Source organism: Nomascus leucogenys, chromosome 8 (assembly GCF_006542625.1).
Source record: "Nomascus leucogenys isolate Asia chromosome 8, Asia_NLE_v1, whole genome shotgun sequence".
NCBI lineage: Eukaryota > Metazoa > Chordata > Mammalia > Primates > Hylobatidae > Nomascus > Nomascus leucogenys.
In genome coordinates this window covers 32967022-32985076 of record NC_044388.1, presented here as the reverse complement: position 1 = coordinate 32985076, position 18055 = coordinate 32967022, and the positions used below count along the sequence as shown (strand labels likewise).

The following is an 18055-nucleotide window of genomic DNA, read 5'->3' as shown; positions in this document are numbered from 1 at the left end:
AACTGGTATTTGTACACCCTGCAATATTATTGACAATAGCCAAAAGGTGGAAACAACCGAAATGTCTATCAGACTGATGGACGAAATGTGGTATATAAATGTAATGGAATATTATTGTGCCAAAACAAGGAAGCAAATTCTGAGACATGCTACAGCACGGATGAACACTGAAGACATTATAGTAAGTGAAATAACCCAGACATAAAGAACAGATATTCTATGATTCCACTTCACAGAGACAGAAAATAGATTAGAGGACTGTGCGGGGAACTGGGTGTTACTGCTTAATAGGTTCACAGTTTGTTTAGGGTGTTAAAAATTTTAGAAATAATGGTGATGGTCATACAACACTGTAAATGTAAATAATGCCACTGATTTATATACTTAAAAATGGTTAAAATGGCAAATTCTACTTTACATATGATTTATCAACTCCCCAAATGAAAAAAATTTTCTTACAGTGCATAAAATTTCTCCATGTGTTTGTAGGGGGAAAATAAGTATTTAAGGGTAGGAAATCTCCAGAGGGAAACCATGTATCCTCAGCCCAAAAACAGGCTTCTGTGTTCCATTACCTAGAAGAAAAATATAAATGGCCAGCACATGCACCTAAAGCATCAGGTATAAAATAGGGTTGCAAGGGGAAACAGAGAGGCATGTCCTCATGGAAGACAGACGGCACACAAAGGGTCAGGTGCAGGCTGAGTTTTGTTGGACCTGCCAAGCTCTACCTAGGAAAGTGTGAGGTGTGATTCTGTTGCCATGCTTGACTATATGAAAATCTGATACTAGGGTTGGGACAAGAACTCCCGAATTTAGGTCTGCCCAAAGGGTCTATCTTTGGAGAAGGCATTAGAGGTACTGGATGCCTACTAATCACAAAGCAATGGAGATGTATTCCACTACAGCTGACAGCATCCAAAGATGGCTGCCTTCTCCCTTATGGAGATGGAATTTACTTCCTTTTCCCTTAAATCTCGCCTGGCCCAGTGACTCCAACCAACAGAACAGGGCAGAAGATACATTGTGGTAGGCAGTCTCTAAAATGACCCCCAAAGTTCATCACCTAGGGTATTCACAGACTTGTGTAATCCCTTCCCCCTGAGGGTGAGGTGGACTCATTAACACTCTTCTGAGATTAGGTTATAAAAATACTATGGCTGCCATCTTGAAAGAGCTCTCTCTCTCTGATCACTGTCACTGAGAGAGCAAGCTGTCACATTATGTGAAAAGCAGCCCTATAAATGGGCCCATGAGGCATGGTGAGGAACCACAGCCCCAAGACCAACAGCTTGTGAGGAACCGATGCCTGCCAAAAACTGCACAGTGAACTTGGGAGGGGATCCTTCAGCTCCAATGGACTCTTGAGATGACTATGGCCCCAGCTGACACCTTGACTGCAGCCTTGTTAGAGATGTTGAGCCAAAGGCACCCAGCTCAGTCACTCTCAGATTCCTGATCTACAGAAACCATGAGATAAAAAATGCTTGTTGTTTCAGCCACCAAGTTTTTGGGTAATTTATTACACAATGACAGATAATATAGACATTCTAGGATTTCTAAGACCAGGCCTTTGCTCCTCCCTCTTAGAACCCCAGCTATTTTGTTATTAAGAAGCCCAAGCCACATGGAGCAGACATGTGGACAAGAACCAAGCTGCTCATATGGACAGCCCCAGTCAGAACTGAAACTTCAGACACACCATCCCAGCCAACTGGCTGCCATTTAAGCCACCCCAGCTGAGGCCCTTGACATCACAGAACAGAGAGGAACCATTCCCTCTATGCCCTGATGAATTTCTGACCCACAGAATCATTAAGCAAATAAGAGGGTTGTTGTTTTAAGCCACTAAAATTTGGGGTGGTATGTTATATAATAATAACCAGAACAAACACTAATTATTAGGATTTGCAGTGAGGCAACAGATCACACAGGTAGAGATCTGGGGCATGTGGACTGCTTTATTGAACCCCAGCAATTTATTCATGAATAGTGGACAAGTGGACAGTGGTCTGCTTAGGGACTAGAGGACTGGGTGCATAAGGAAATGATCCCATGGCCACAAACTACAATTCTAACAGGCACTGTCTTAGAAATGTGAGTTGTTTAACAGCTTAAGCCAGGCCAACTAAAGAATAAGAAATTCCTTGCATGTGTTCTGTTGGAATTAGAAACCTCTAAACTAAAAGGCTCCACAAAACTAGTATCTTGGTTGCTGCTAAGGAAGGCAGCACCAGTATTTTCCAGCATTATTCAGTAATACCTGTTCACCCAAAGAAGAACCTGCCAAATCCCTGCCTCTAACAGGTCTAAAATAGAAAAGCTTTATCAAATTGAATGAATGAAGGCAATGTCAAATATTTAGAGAAAAGAATAGTACTATTCATATTCAAGTTACACTGATAAGGAGTCAACATTGCAACAAACTATTAAAACAGACTTTCTGATAGACAGCTGGTATGCTACTGGTACTCACTAGTAGCATAGGGTACGCCACTTTTGGAGAGGGCTTGCTTCCTCAGAAAAAAGCCTGTAAAGTGTCTAATTTTAAATAAAGGTAGTCATTCATCTCAAAGCTTCCAGACCTTTCAGGAATGTTATTAGGAATCACATGATATAACCCTATTCCTCCTAAGCAATATCCATAAACTGAGAGGAACAAGAATGGGGAGAAAAAGTCTACAAATGTGCTGTGTATTTACACTGGCAAGGCTGGACTTCAAGATCTCAATGTGCACACTCTGAAACGTAAGAGGCTGGACTGCATGGACCTGGGATTAGCAATGGCATTTGCCAAATGCTATACTTCAAATGCCAATCAGCCACTCCAAATCAGTATCACTAGCTTCTGCCTGGGAAATGTCACAAAAAATTCAGTTGCCTCCAAGATCCAAACAGTAGAAACTCATTAGTGGCCTATTCAATAATATTCAAAACATGTGTACTAATTAACATAGTCTGTGATGCCAAGTGAGAGATGGTCTAATGCACTTCATGTGCGGTGTACTACAAAATGGTACCTGATTCACCTTCAAATGAGTAAATGTCAAGTCATGGAATACAGATTCCTGGGAGGAGCTACGCAACAATGCTGCCACAGTGCAGCTACAACAGACACCAATTAGCAAACACCTAGCTAATTCATTATCTAGCAAAGTAGTATTCCGTGTCATCAATTCCAGTCTGATTAATAATGATGCTGAAATTGAATTCTTGTAGTAAAGAAATACTTTATATTGTATCCATTGTCTTTAAAAAGGTATTAATAATGATTTTAAAAATACTACTGGAACACGCACCAAAAAAGAAACATATATGATCATTGTTAGAATACCAAAATGGAACAGAGGAATATACAGAACCCAGAAAATGTACATTTAATTAGGGGACATTTAGGGGATAATTTGTCACAAAGGAAGTACAAAGGGACAAACACTCTTTCCCTTCCTTTCTGAGAAGCCCTAGACTAACACACGTGCAGGTGCCACAAACTGGTCTGCCTTTGGCAGGCTTCCTGTGTCCATTAGCAAATAGATATGCTACAATGAAGAAATGCTTTTCCAGGCATTTTGGTAAGAATTATGAGTCCATTTTCAGACAAACCTAGTTATGAATGTACCCTTCTTTTCAACTAGAGTATAATGCAAGGAATAAAACTATCTTCTCCTGAGACTCAGGGAGATGTGTAAGTAGCCTGGGAGACAGGTGAAGGTCAAATAAGTAAATCTCAGCCATTTGTAGTTTAAATGTTTCAACAAAACAACTGCTATTTTCTGCCCACATATGATTTTATTAATCAGTGGTTCTGGCAAACAAGACCATTAACTGCAGTCCTAGAAAGCCATACTGGATTGTATAAGGCACAGGTACATTTATTTTCTGACCAGGAGGCACTGTGATGTAGTTTTAGGGTCATATAACTAAGACCATCATGATTAAGGATGATTTTATCTCCATAGTGACTCGTTTATCTTCTCTCCTCTCCCCTTCTCTGGCTTTTTAATAGATTTAAACAAAATGGCTATCAGTCTCTGACTTCAGTGATTTCTGTCATCGACCATTCAGACATTTTCCTCATTCTTCACCATCACTGTGTGATACATCGGCCTTGTACGATTCTTGGCCAATGGCCATATTAATTTTCTACTTGAAAGGACACAAATAGAATAGTGCTTATGATGAAGCTAGTCAGAGGAGCTTGGGGAATAGCTGGTCATCTTGCTGCATAGCAATTAGCTTGGCAAACTGAAACAGTCACACGACTGGATCTGATACCTAGCCAAAATTGCCAGAAGAAAAAAACTCATTCTGTTGGGGGTGTTAAAAGGCTTTTTAAATAGTGACTATCACAGTTATATTTGCCCTTTTGGAAATGGTACAGGCAGTGTGACATCAGAGATCTCCGTTTCCACGGTGATTATTAGTGATGGCATTTCAGACGTTGTGGTTAGCTTCTCCAGTATAATTCCTTGCACTTTACATCATAAGAGAGGAGACAGAAAAACTGCTCATGTTAACATTTTTAAAGGAAAGAATGCTGATCATCCAAGTAGATAAACATTGTGGTTTTTAAGTAAATATAATTTGTTAACCTTGAACAGATGTGTGTTGATAGAAGCTATATGGATTAAGCTGGCAAATGATACCACTTGGAATTAATAGGGACTAATTAATTGCTTAGATATTTGGCAGCAATTAGCTGTTATTTCTTGCCTACACGTTATTTTATAAACTGGTGGTTCTCATAACACTGATTTGTCCATTTTTATATGTAAAAAAATTATATTTTCTTACTGTGAAGTAATTAATCTTGAGTTACGAACTAATCTGGAGTCTAAGTAGGGAGAAAACTTATCTTCCTCTGTAGTCAAAGATAATCAACGAGAGGAAGGTGGGTGAGTTTCCCATAGCCCAACACGAACATTCACGCAGGGCAGGGTGACATTTCACACATCTTCTTTTTTCATATGTCTCTTCATTTCATACGTGACCCCTCAATACACGGTGACTTTGATGCTGATGAAACTGAACATTTCATTTTTACTTTAATTTTCACATTTAGAGTTGATGGTTCACTTTAAAACACAGTTCACTAAGAAAAAAATAGAATAAACCTAAAGGCCTCTCTTTCAAGAAATTGCTTCATTTGATTTTGATACACGAGAAAGTTTTCAATTCTCATGTAGCCATAAAGGTAGCTGTCTTTTTAAAAAGATAATCTGCTATAAAATATACAGTGTATACCTATAAACAAAGTCTACTGAAGTAGTACAGATAAAAAACCAATTTGTTTTTAAATACAGAAAAAAGAATACCCAGAGTCTTTCTATAGTGACTCGAATCAGATCTACTGTGTAGTTCATAATATTGCCTAGAGGCTGAATCCAAGATTATAAACCCAAGTTACAGAGAAAATCTGGCAAGATGAAGGGAAGTCATAATGAATCAAAATGCAATTTAAAAAAATTCTACCTAAATGCATTACTCTTACACAAGAGTAACCAAAATGATAAATGATTCTGTCTTTCCCTTACTCAAGCTTACTAGTTATGCCAGGACAGAATACCTAGGCCACCACTGTGTACAACTTATACAAAAGCCTACAGACCTGGAACACGGATGGATTTACAAACTGAGGACAAGGTCCGAAAAAAAGTAAACACTTAGGTCAAACAGTATCACCAGTTGTGGCCTAAGTTAATAGGCATTCACAAAGCACAGGATTAACTACCTATGGGAAACTATCACCATTTTCATCAGCAAACACCCAACCTACCATGAGACCGAGATCTATTATTGATGAAATTAAAGAGTCTCTTAATATGGCCCAGAAAAGGTCCCACCTACAATTTAATTAGGAAAACATAATTGGTCATGCTGAGAACTAAAGAAGATACTAAGGGGTAGAATTCTAGAGTCAGAACTGTAAAAGATAACCACATCCACTTTTTTAAAATATGGAAATAAAGGCCCACGGAGAGCAAGTAGCTTAAGTCAAACAGAAAGTCCAGGCCTACGTAGTTTCCTCTATAGAGAGCAATAGTGGGGCTTCCAGGCAGGGTGACAGGAAGTAATGCTTACGGCATCCTCCCTCCTGAACTCACTAGAGTCCCAAGAAGGCATTCCAGGGCCGTTCCTACAGAAACCCACTGGTCAAAAGAAACCCCTTGTATAGAAATGAAGTAGACCTATCATAACAGCTGACAAGAGAAAGGTTCTTCCCTGTTAATTTGAGCAAGTCTCTTCTTGTTATTTGAGAAACTCTACATGCAGATGATCTGAAATTGAGCTATTATTTAGATTATGATAAAAAGCTAGGGAGATGGATATGGCAGAAAGAGGGCAGATGCTGATTTCCACTTAGAAAATGGAAATCACCCCGCTCATAAAAAGCGGAAACTGAGGCTCTTATGAGCAATTGGATATGACCTCAGGCAAGTCAGGGGTCTTCTCTGCATGCAACATCGTAAAAAGACACAGATGTCATGAAGGCAGATGAAATAATGTAGAGCAGTGATGGAATATGCATGCTCTTCCACTTTAAATTTGATTAGGTTCCCACAGACACCAGAAAGTCACTTGACTATTATCAGACTCTGGGAGTGTAGCACTGCCAGGATCACAGAGCGTTGTCGTTATCTCAGTGACTGAAAAGAGAATACACTTGGAAGAGAATACTAAAGCCTTGCTTGTGTACAAAGTGTGGTCTGAAGACAGCATGGTATCACCTGGGAGCACAGGCCCCACCCAGGCCCACTGAGTCAGAGTCTACATTTTCACAAGATCTCCAGGTGATTTGTAAGCACACTGAAGTTTCACAAGCACTTTACTGCAACACTGACAGTGCTCTGACAAAAGGGGCCATGGAAATTTCAGGTGTTATCAACTCTACACAGACGCATGTGCAGAGGGGTTCTAAGTCAGTCTGGCCCTTGCCTGGTACTTCTGATCAACCACGGGTTAAACAGTTGAGAAGTAAACCTTTTTTTATTACAGGAAACGGTACCAATCAAGTGAGCCTTGTTTAGTTACCTCTTCTGTGTGCGATGAAAGATAACAGAAAAAAAAAATAAAGCTAGACATGTTAAAAAAAAAAAAAAAACAAAAGCTTTAGGAATCTGTCTGGATAATGCCAAAAACCTCAACCACACTAAATGATTATAAGTGAGCCTGAGTCATTACATTTTCATAATTATAATCATTAAAACCCAAGCATGGGTATTGATTTACTGATTGGCAACAACTTATTTATTTATTTATTTATTTAAAAACCTCATTTCAACTTTCATTTTCAGAAGAGATGATTTTCTCAGAAGGCGTATTTTAGCTTTAGGAATGTAGTAGTCTAATGGGAAAACAAACATGCTGGATGAAAAATAACCTACATTTTGATCATGGCTCTCACCCTGTTAACTTCTTACTGGGAACAGCGATTTCTGTAAGGATACACTATGGAACAGCAGATGTGAAAGGGGTCTACGTCATTTCTTGCTCCACTCACACATGCTGTACTGAGTTTTCCTTTTCATGCCCACTTCCCCAGTGACCTGCTGTCCTAGATAAGGAATGGGGAAGCTCCTGATGGGGTTCAGAACACACTACCGCAAAAGACGGTGCCTTGGCATACTGAGTATCTTAACGTGAAGGAATCAGAAAATGACGGATGCAGGAAGGACCCTCTGACCTTCCCCTTCCTTCTCCCCTGACGCAGGTCATGAGATGCTCATGAGGGAGGTGCCCTCACACCACCTGGAGCAAACAAACACCTTCATCTCTGAAGGCAGAGGGGCACCTTGAGGGATCTAAATGAACAGACCTTGCTAAACATTCCCGTTTATCACCCTTAGCTCTTACTCCTGTGTCCTGTCTTATTTTTTCATGACTTTGCACTTGTATAAACACTCAGGTTCAGCCATTTCTTTGGGTCTTTATTTCCTTATAAAGGCTTTCTTGTTCCATAAAATTTATATGCAATAAATGTGCTTTTCCCCTGTTAATCTGCCTTTGTCAGTTTAATTTTCAGACCCAGCCAGGGACCCTAAGAGGGCTGGGGAAAACTTTTTTACTCCCAAACAGGGGAAAGCTGTTCCCCAGGATTGAAGTTACTGAGAACAAAATTGAAAGAGCAAGAATTTGGCCTTTAAACAGCTCGTACTGGCAACTGAGTTCTATTTTAATTTCTGAACAACAGTGATAATCTCCACAATAGTGAAAAACACTCATGTTTTTCTCCTGTCCATATCATCAAATTCCATTTCCTCAGATACAGTAAGCGGGCACAGCACAAAGAGGAGGCAACCATGCTGACCAGTGTGACAGAGAGTGCAGAAGAGGGGATATGGGTCACAGGTCCTGACTCTCAGAGCGCTCGGAAATCTATTCCACTAAACTGCTTTTGTGAATTTTGTTTGAGCACAAGTCCTTCGCCAGTCAGCTCAGCTCAATTTTGAACGTAATAATCATCAACGGGGCAAGAGGGTACCAACATAGTTTTCACTGTGGTGCCAAGTTCAAAATGGGAAGGAATCATGAACTTCACCCTCCCCCAGTTACCTGATATCACAGCGATTTTCCCAGACCCATGTTCTTCTCTAGCTATTCTTTCTGCTTCCTCCATCAGCAGCATGCCAAATCCCTGCACGGAGCAACAAAGGGGAGTGGGAATTAAAAAGGAAGGAAGTTCATTAAGAGGGGTCCATAAAACAAGAAGGCTATATACTTTAGTAGTTGCTAAAATCTGTTAAAATAAGAGTGAAAAAGCCCACTTAAGGGAGTAAGGAAAAAGAAACCATTCAATCATACCAAAGGTACACTGTAGCAGACAATTGAAAAAGGTGTAACTTTCGAACAAGAACTACCAAAAGGTATTTTGTGGATGATGTAATCTATTCATAGGAAGACAGTAATTCCCTCTCAAATTCTGTCTGTTTTTAGGTAAGTTCTAGGCAATCTCTAAATGATGGAAGTCTGGGGCAATATGTCTTTAATTTCTTAGTCACCTCTCTCCTTTTTTTTTTTTTTTTTTTTTCCTCTTGAGACGGAATCTCCCTCTGTTGTCCAGGCTGGAGTGCAGTGGCTCACTGCATTGGGCGAGATCACTCTGGCTCAATCTCGGCTCACTGCAACCTCCGCCTCCCAGGTTCAAGTGATTTCTCCCATCTCAGCCTCCCGAGTAGCTGCGACTACAGGCACATGCCACCACGCCCAGCTAATTTTTGTATTTTTAGTAGAGACAGGGTTTCACCATGTTGGCCAGGCTGGTCTTGAACTCCTGACCTCAGGTGATCCACCTGCCTCAGCCTCCCAAAGGGCTAGAATTACAGGCGTGAGCCACCACTCCCGGCCACCTCTCTACTTTCTAAGAGTTGAGAAAACAGGCAAAATTATTAAATAATCAATTTTGGCTCCTATATCATATCCACCATTAGTTTTTAACACATTTTCTGGAAATTTTAAAAAGTGAGTTATTAAGGTAGGTTATCTGGGGTTAGAATAGGGTTCCCCTATGTATAATATGGCTTAACCTTAGGAAGTGTTTCATAAGTGCTTTCCCATCACCATCTAACCTGACTCCACAATAAGTTGACCCATATGAGATTGCCAGTATTAGACGATTTCTTACTTTCAAAAATACTAACTGCAGGCCAGGCACAGTAGCTCATGCCAGTAATCTCAGCACTTTGGGAGGCCAAGGTGAGTGGATCATCTGAGGTCAGGAGTTCGAGACCAGCCTGGCCAACATGGTGAAACCCCATCTCTACTAAAAATACAAAAATTAGTCAGGCGTGGTGGTGCACACCTGTAATCCCAGCTACTAGGGAGGCTGAGGCAGGAGAATCACTTGGACCAGGGAGGCGGAGGTTGCAGTGAGCCAAGATCACACTACTGCACTCTGGCCTGGGTGACAAAGTGAGGCTCTGTCTCAAAAAAAACCAGTTCCATGTGGTTCAATCTGTTATATTCCAACTGACTGAATCTCAGTTTATCCTTTCCTCCCAGAAGGATACAATTTGGAGAGAGTACGTCTCTGAACAACTAAAACACTGGCTCCTCTGTTTCTATGCTTCTCTTTCCCCTCTTCTGCTCCTCTGCCTCTTCCTCTTCTCTTCACCCCATTCCTTTTCTCTTTTCCCACTTAGGCAGTTTCTTAGAATTCAAATAGAAATGGAATACAGGATACCTGATGCTGAAATTTAGTAGGATCCCGGCTGCTCACAGGGACCACACTTCCATACACATGCAGCTCTCGTACTATGGAGACACCTCCACCCAATTCGAAACGGAAAGTTTCCTCTGAACACTTGCGTAATCGTAGGAGGCCAATCAAAATGTCTTGATCTGGGTCTTCGTATGACAAGAATGTTTCCCAGCCACCATTTGCAACATAATCTCTCCTTACCAATTCAACCTATTTAGTAAAAAGCCACAAAGAAATTATTCAAAATTAAAGAACCAAATTCATTTTTGTAATTGTATGTATTTATTTAGGTTAATATCTAGTTAGGGATAAGGAATGAATAATCACTAATTATGTTTCTTTTTATTTGTCTACTCTCAAATAGCACCAAGATTAAAGTTCACACCTTGTTCATGGACTATTATAAAAGGAAAATAACTGTATAATTTCACAAATACTTGAACTTCATTAACCTTGAGACTCTTACAGAGATCCAGCTCAATAAAGGCTTCCATGCATTTGACTCCCCATGAAGAGTCTCTTAATGTAAAATTTCAAAATCACGTCACATGCGTAGCTCTCAGGAGCACCCTTTTGTCTCAAAACTGTCAGGTGCTCAATGGTTTGGGTTTCATCTTCTAGTCCTTATCGCCTCCACTGAAACCTATCTTTGGGGAAGAAAAATGTGATGCTGGTTACCTGCACCTTGATGAAATTTCAAGGAAGTATGGCCTCCCACAGAGCACTTAAATATTATGCATAATTATGGGATAAAAATGTTAAAGAAAGTTCAATCATGGAGGGTAGCTTTTGGGGGGAAGCTTTGTGGTAGCAGTCTGCACAGGCTTTTGGCTCTTCAGCTCATTGTATAAATGGCTCTTGTACTTTTCTTAAATAGAAGCCATATATAACAATATGCACGCACAGAGAAAAGTATACACGTGGACATGGCCACACGCAGAAACACTCGGTAGATGGGGAGATGGTACCCAGAGCAAGGTGAACAATTCAGACTAACACATATTCCTTCTCAACAATGTTTGCTAAATAACAGCACAAGAATTTGGCAAATTGTGTTGGGTCTACTTTTTCTCTCAAAAGGTCCTAAATGTGAAAAATGTCAATTAACTGATTCATGCTGAGAACACAAACATCAATGCAGAGATCATCTATTCCAGCCTTTCTCAAATGGGGTTCCACAAGAGAATCAAATCCTACAGAAAATCTGGCATACAGCTAGACATTATGAGTATAAGAGAAAAGTTAATTCATTACATACCATGAATGCCTTAAGGCATTATGCTTAATTTTTGTGGAGCCTGTGGATAAGGGCTCATCTATTCATTTGCTTATCACCATTGGGCAATGGCTGAATAGTTACACATAAAGAGAGAAGCAGCTCATACTATGCTCTTCCCAAATGTAGCTCGTAGTCACAGGGGACTATTTACAATTGAATTTATTTTAAATTAAAAATTTAGTTCCTCATTTGTACGAGCCACATTTCAAGTGCTCAACAGTCACCACCATATTGGATATTGGATAGCTCAGATCATAGAACATTTCCAACACTGCAGAAAGTTCCATTGGACAGTGCTAATCTAGAATGAGGTTCAGACTTCGTTTTCCTAATCTGGCTCTTCTAGAATTCTCATATTTGGCTTTCATGGTTTGACACCAGTATCTAATCCTTGATTAGTCTCTGCTCTTAGTTATTCACTCCCGGGGCTCTGTCCTTGGTTAAGAATATGTGGGCTCAGGGTTGGCAAAGATCTAAGGACAGTACCTAGGCCCTCTATGACATGAAGAGACTAACCTGGTATGGCCGTACTTTGTGATGAATTTCTTGGATTCCAACTTCTCTGGTTCTCACATCTCGACACTGTCAAAAAAATTGGCGGGAGTGGGGTGGGGGGGTGGGAGGGGCACAAATATAAAACTGGTAACTAATTCAATCTTTATTTTTATTTAAACCTCTCCACCAAACCCTGGGCTCAAAATTAAGTTTGCATATAACTTACAGTGAATAAAAGAGCTGAATTTCAAAATAAAACCACCTTTAATCAATCTGAGGATGGGGAAACCACAGTAGGAATGTATGAAGTAGTACAGCAGTGCTTTTAAAATAAATTTAGAATTCGAAAAAGATCAATATACAATATAATCTTAGCAGTAAACAATGTAAATCATAAAAGTAAGAAACAGGTTTGCCTAGGGGATATAACTATCTGAAAGTACAATCCAGAAGTATGTATATAAAGAGTAAAAAGTAAATTCCTAAATTTTTAAAACCTCCATTTTATGGCAGTTAACATTTTTAGCATCGCCATATTTGTATCATTTTAGGAACATCCAAAAAGTACATGTTGAAGAATGGCTTTTTTTTTTTTTGCAAGAAGGGCACTGTGGAAGAAAGGAAGGGAAAGGAGGGAGGGAGGGAGGAAGGAAGGAAGAGAGGGAGGGTGGGAGGGAGGGAGGGAAGGAGGGAGGGAGGAGGAACCTAGAGCCATGTATTACATACTCTGAAGCACAATCACAAATGGCTCTTTGAATATCTAAGAAGGCATGGAGCTGCCTGCAGACAATGCCAATGCAATGCCTGGTCTGCATGGCCAAGCATCTGTGATGTGGCTCTCACTTCTATTCCACAACCCACAGTGCATGCTACGCTACCAGACAGTTACAATTACATAATCCTTTTCATTATTATAAATTACTGTAATTATTCAATTATATATCTTATGGTGTTATTTCCCCCCAATAGAACAAACCATAAACATTTTCTTCCAGTAAGAAAAGATCACTGTGGGAAATTTGATGATGTCACATAAGCTTTTCTACTAATAGTATATTTATGAAGGACTGCTATATATGTACAGAACTCCAAGAGAAAAATAAGAGCTTATTATTCGGTTGTAGAAAACTAAAGCTACTTCCACACCCCAGGAACTAGCTCAAGATAATGCTTTGCTGATGTAGAGTCCATGAATTCCAGTAAACAAAAACTATACAGCAGACGAAGATGATCAATCTCTGTAATTATTAATCTATTTAATGTAGCTGCTGTCCTTTCACTACAATAGTTCTATATAGTAGCTAGCATGGGAATGTATTACTGTTCCATGTTCCTTAATGAACATCTGCATGCTGTTTCTCTCTTTTTTTTTTTTTTTGGCATGCTTTTTTAAAGGCAGAGATTGGTGTGTGCTTATTTTCTGCTCAAGATGTTGCCTATAGGAACTAGACATATTTTGGCTACGACTGAATTCCAGCCTTTGGACTCAATCCCAATTAGCTTTAATAGAGGCTAACAAGGCTTATGAGGGGTAAGGGTTAAAGAAGACGGATGGATAATGAGATTGTTGGGATAACCAGGCCAGGTCAGTCACCTTGGCCTTCTTGAAGGTCAGTGGCCTTCTTGGAGGCGAGAGGAGATGGAGAACACAAACAGCTGGAGCCTGGGAGGCAAAGCAGGCACACAATCTTGTTTGGTGTCATTTGCTATTTTTCTGGAACATAAAATTGTTCACTTTTTTTTGGTAGAATATGCCAATAATGTTCACAAACTCTCCCCTGAACAATCTTCTGAAAAATTTTCTCCATAATAATTTGAGTGAGAGAATAAAATGTCTTAGGTAAGTCCACAAACACCATATGCAATCCTTGGAACCATGTCTTTCAAAGTGTGGCCCACATCTGAATTGTGCATGAGAACCATGAACCTAGTGCTGGATAACAAACAGATAGGTCCCATCCCAACCTACTGATCCAGAATCTCTGAAGGCAGAGCCCAGGAGTCGGCCCTTGGTCTCAACACCACTCCTGGTTTATCCCTTTAGCAGCTCTAAGAAGTTCCTGAGCACTGGAGTTTCAAACCTTCCTATGACTTAAGAATTTCCCACAGAGACTGTTAAGTTGCAGGTTCTTGGGCTCTTTGTACATCCTGGGCCAGCACAAAGGAGATGTTTAGTAAATATCTGTGAGCGAAGAAGGGACTTTAATGGCCAGAGGGATGGGAGACTGGTATATGTGGGGCAATAGCAGTTTTGGCAATTATTTCATGCACATAATACTTGTCTTTTTGAATGATTATGCTTTCTTTTCAGGAATCACATCTCCTTTTTCTTCAGTCAATAACTGAATACCTAATACTTCAAAAGAAAAACTGTTTTTAAAAACTGGAGTGGGGCACACAGTTGGCAATCTGAGCAGGCAGAAGAAAGCAGAAGGGAATGAAGGAACAGGAGGCAGCCCCTGCACCACTGGCTTCAGCTCTGACACGGTCCAGTGACTATGCCTTCAGTATCTGGGGGCTTTCTGACCTGACCCGCAAGTCTGGTTTTAGGGGTGGTAGTGGCAAAGTCTTTTGTGTTTCAGATTCCTCTTTTTCTCAACAGTTGTGGCCTGACCTCCATATTTGCTCTTACCTGTGTTCCGAGGTCTTTCATTCTTGCGAGTGCCAGCTCTCTCAGGTTACCATGCTCTACTCCTGAGCTAACTAAAGGCATTGGAATATCCCTGTATACAGGAGAAAAACATAAGCTGTTGCAAAATAGAAATCATTCTCCACAGCAGTAAGGCAAGGATATTAAAAAAATTAAAAAGAACAAAAATAAAAAAGCAAGAAACCTATGAGGCCGACCAGGAAGTCAGAGGCAAAGCCTCCTAACGAGGGGCTTCTCTATGCCTCAGCTTTCTCATCAAGGAAATTATGATCTCCCCTGACCTTCAGGGTTTCTGTGAAAGGCACCTGATGGAAATCACTTTATAAAATTACAGAGTGCTAAACAAATGACTGAATGCCCAATAACCATTTGTAAAGATTTTTTAAGTAAAGAGACATTTTTACCAAATCAAGAAATAAATTTTTTCCGTTACAAAATTTGTTCAACAAGGTAGCTTACATTTTCCCACACAGCTGCTGAATGACAAGTAACTGGGATGCTCAAAAGCCTGCCTTAGCCAACAACTGGTCTCAAAAATTAAATCTTTTTTCCTTGTTTCTCAAAAATCTAAGTTAAAAGTGACTGTGCATTAGAGGAATAACAGCTTGCCTAAAGATAAGAGGAAATAAAATTTATTTCCTGGCATTAATACAGCATAAAGTGCCAGGCATCAAGGAAACTTCCATCAAGAGCTGAAGTTATGAGTTCCATTTTAGTTGCTCCAACACTCTCCTCTAGACAAAAATCAGTATCTAAAGATAAAATAGTTAACAAAATCTGAAGTAAAAATATGCTCGGCACATCTGCTTCCTATTCAAAGACAAGTCTCTAATTTATTTTGTCTCCTATGTGGTTGATCAGAGGAAAGATGTGGAGAATATGCCAATTGTCTTTTCTTCTCATTTTGCTTTTGAATCAACTTGAGTCTTTTCCTCCTCTTTTCACTTATCCCTTCAAATGTTAAATACAATTAGCTAATTCATCCATTTGATTTTAATAAGATATTCCTCCAGCAAAAGTATCAAAAGTCAATCAATTAGCTTTAAAAGCTATACAAATAAGTCTGTTAGGCTCTGGAAGCCAGGAGAGTTGCCATGCAAACTCTACAAATCAAAGATAAGTCAAAATTCTTTAAGACAAAGACACACTGGAGGGTTCAAAGTGAGAGTGACATAAAATGTATATATTAGAGTGACAAGAGTTAGCATATATGGCTTACTTACAGTTATCAGTAAAATAAATTTCTATCTTTGGAACTATGATTTTCTTAAAATCAAATACATTTTAAAATTAGTAATCAGATGACGCTAAATGAAGGCTATTAAAGTAAAAAATATGGTTGATTTTGGCAAGGAACATATGTATATTTTTAAAATTTTACTGTTTCAGATTGTATAAGCCAAAGTCTTCTAAATGCCCTTTTTTACCCTGAAATAATTTATAAAGAACTCACAAATATATAAATTATTAAATATATGGCTATACATCATATATATTAAATATATGGTTATACATCTCATATATACACATATAAGAAATATATAAAACTTAAAATTTAAAACATCATACACGGCACAAAGTTAATCTGATAAAGTCAGTGGCAACCAGTGTTAGTGCCCATTACAGGACAAATACATTTAATTCTTGTTATTCATGATAGTTATGCTGTTGTGGATACTGAATTAGTGAATACTAAAGCATTGTCCACAGGGGATATACAGGGTTAGGTTCCTGTGAGCCCCTAAAACATCTTCAACTAATCAATGCATAACCTTGTTTGATGCATGTTTCTTGTTTAAAGGCACCTTATTTAACATATAGATGATTCATTAACATTGAACTCATGGCCACAGCACTATAACTCATGGACAGCGCTATAACTCAAAGCAGCTTACCTAACGCATGTAATTTCTCTAAGTCACACAACAGCCTTCTTGCCTTTAGGAACATGAGATAGCATCTCAGGACTACACTTGGGGCAGCGCTCCTCTCTGTGTCCTTAGTTAATTAAGAAGAAAATGAATGAAGAGGTGCGGAATACCATGGATGGCTGGACATGGGAAGAGAGCAGAGGCCTAAAGGTAGGGCTTCTGTGGGTTGAAGGATGACTCTATGTAGGAAACTGGTCACTGAGAAGTTAATTACCCAATGCACCAAAAACCAATTACAAAATCTCAAACCCTTAAAAGGTAACATCAGCTCTGTTACGATAGGTAGAAAACACGGTTTTTAAGAGTCTCCTTTGTAGAATGGACTCAGCAGAGATAATCCAGGACAACAATGTGTAAGAGACTCGCCCACGGAGCCTACCCAGCCCACAGAAGGGGCTGCAGAACCCATCTCTCAACCAACAGGACAACTTCCCTCTATTAGCTCCCCAATCATAAACGATGCTCTGTTGTCCTGCTCTTATCCTACTGCCCCTTCCCTACATCCAAATTAAACTTCCTCCTTACCTATGAAGAAACTGATTTGCTTATTAATCCATATGCACAACTTTATACTTCCTCTTTTCACTGGCACACAGAATCCAAAGAACTGTTCTAATTTCTAAACAGCATACTTTGAAACTTGATAGGGACAAATGTGGACAGGTATTAAACACATGGAATTCATTAATCTGATAAGTGGCAAAGGTAGAAAACATTAACCAAAAATTCATCTAGACAGACTGATAATTTATAATCACAAAAAGCTGAGGCACTTTGGAGCCTTAATTTGACATTAGGGAAGAATATTAGGCCCTTCTTTGGTACTTTAAGTTCTCTGCTGGCAAATGACAATTTGGTTAGGCAGACCCCAAGTCTGCCTCATTATGGAACCTACTAAAGCTTGCAAATGACATGTAAACCCCACAAGGATTTTCTAGGATATGACATCTGGTAAATCACCATAGTCAGAGCTACCTGGATGTTCAGTAATGGTTTCAAAACTAGGATATAAGACCTACACATTAAAAATCCTTTATGGTGCCACAACAATTCTATGAGAAAATAATAGTCTTTTCAACAAATGGGCAAAAGAATGAAACTGGACCCCTACCTCATGCCATATACAAAATTTACTCAAAATGGATCATAGACCTAAATGTAGTAAGAGCTAAACTACACAACTGTTAGAATAAAACACAGAAGTAAACTTCATGCTGCTGAACACTTTTTTTTTTTTTTTTTTTTTTTGAGATGGAGTCTTGCTCTGTCACCCAGGCTGGAGTGCAGTGGCATGATCTCAGCTCACTGCAACCTTCGCCTCCCAGGTTTAAGCAATTCTCCTGCCTCAGCCTCCTGAGTAGCTGGGATTACAGGTGCCTGCCACCACACCTGGCTAATTTTTGTATTTTTAGTAGAGATAGGGTTTTGCCATGTTGGCCAGGCTGGTCTTGAACTCCTGACCTCAGGTGATCCGCCTGCCTCGGCTTCCCAAAGTGCTGGGA

General features: G+C 39.6%; 1 protein-coding gene across 2 annotated transcripts in view; it reads right to left on the bottom strand.

The window, feature by feature from the left end:
• ELP3 (elongator acetyltransferase complex subunit 3) overlaps positions 1-18055 on the bottom strand; it is a 98018-nt gene that overhangs the window by 20478 nt on the left and 59485 nt on the right. For both annotated transcript variants that reach the window (XM_003272917.4, XM_030817021.1), the window contains 4 exons: positions 14605-14695; positions 11994-12059; positions 10181-10408; positions 8554-8635 (listed from right to left, as the gene is read on the bottom strand). In XM_003272917.4, the coding sequence (XP_003272965.1) occupies positions 8554-8635; positions 10181-10408; positions 11994-12059; positions 14605-14695 (467 nt within the window). The remainder of the gene's footprint in view (positions 1-8553; positions 8636-10180; positions 10409-11993; positions 12060-14604; positions 14696-18055) is intronic.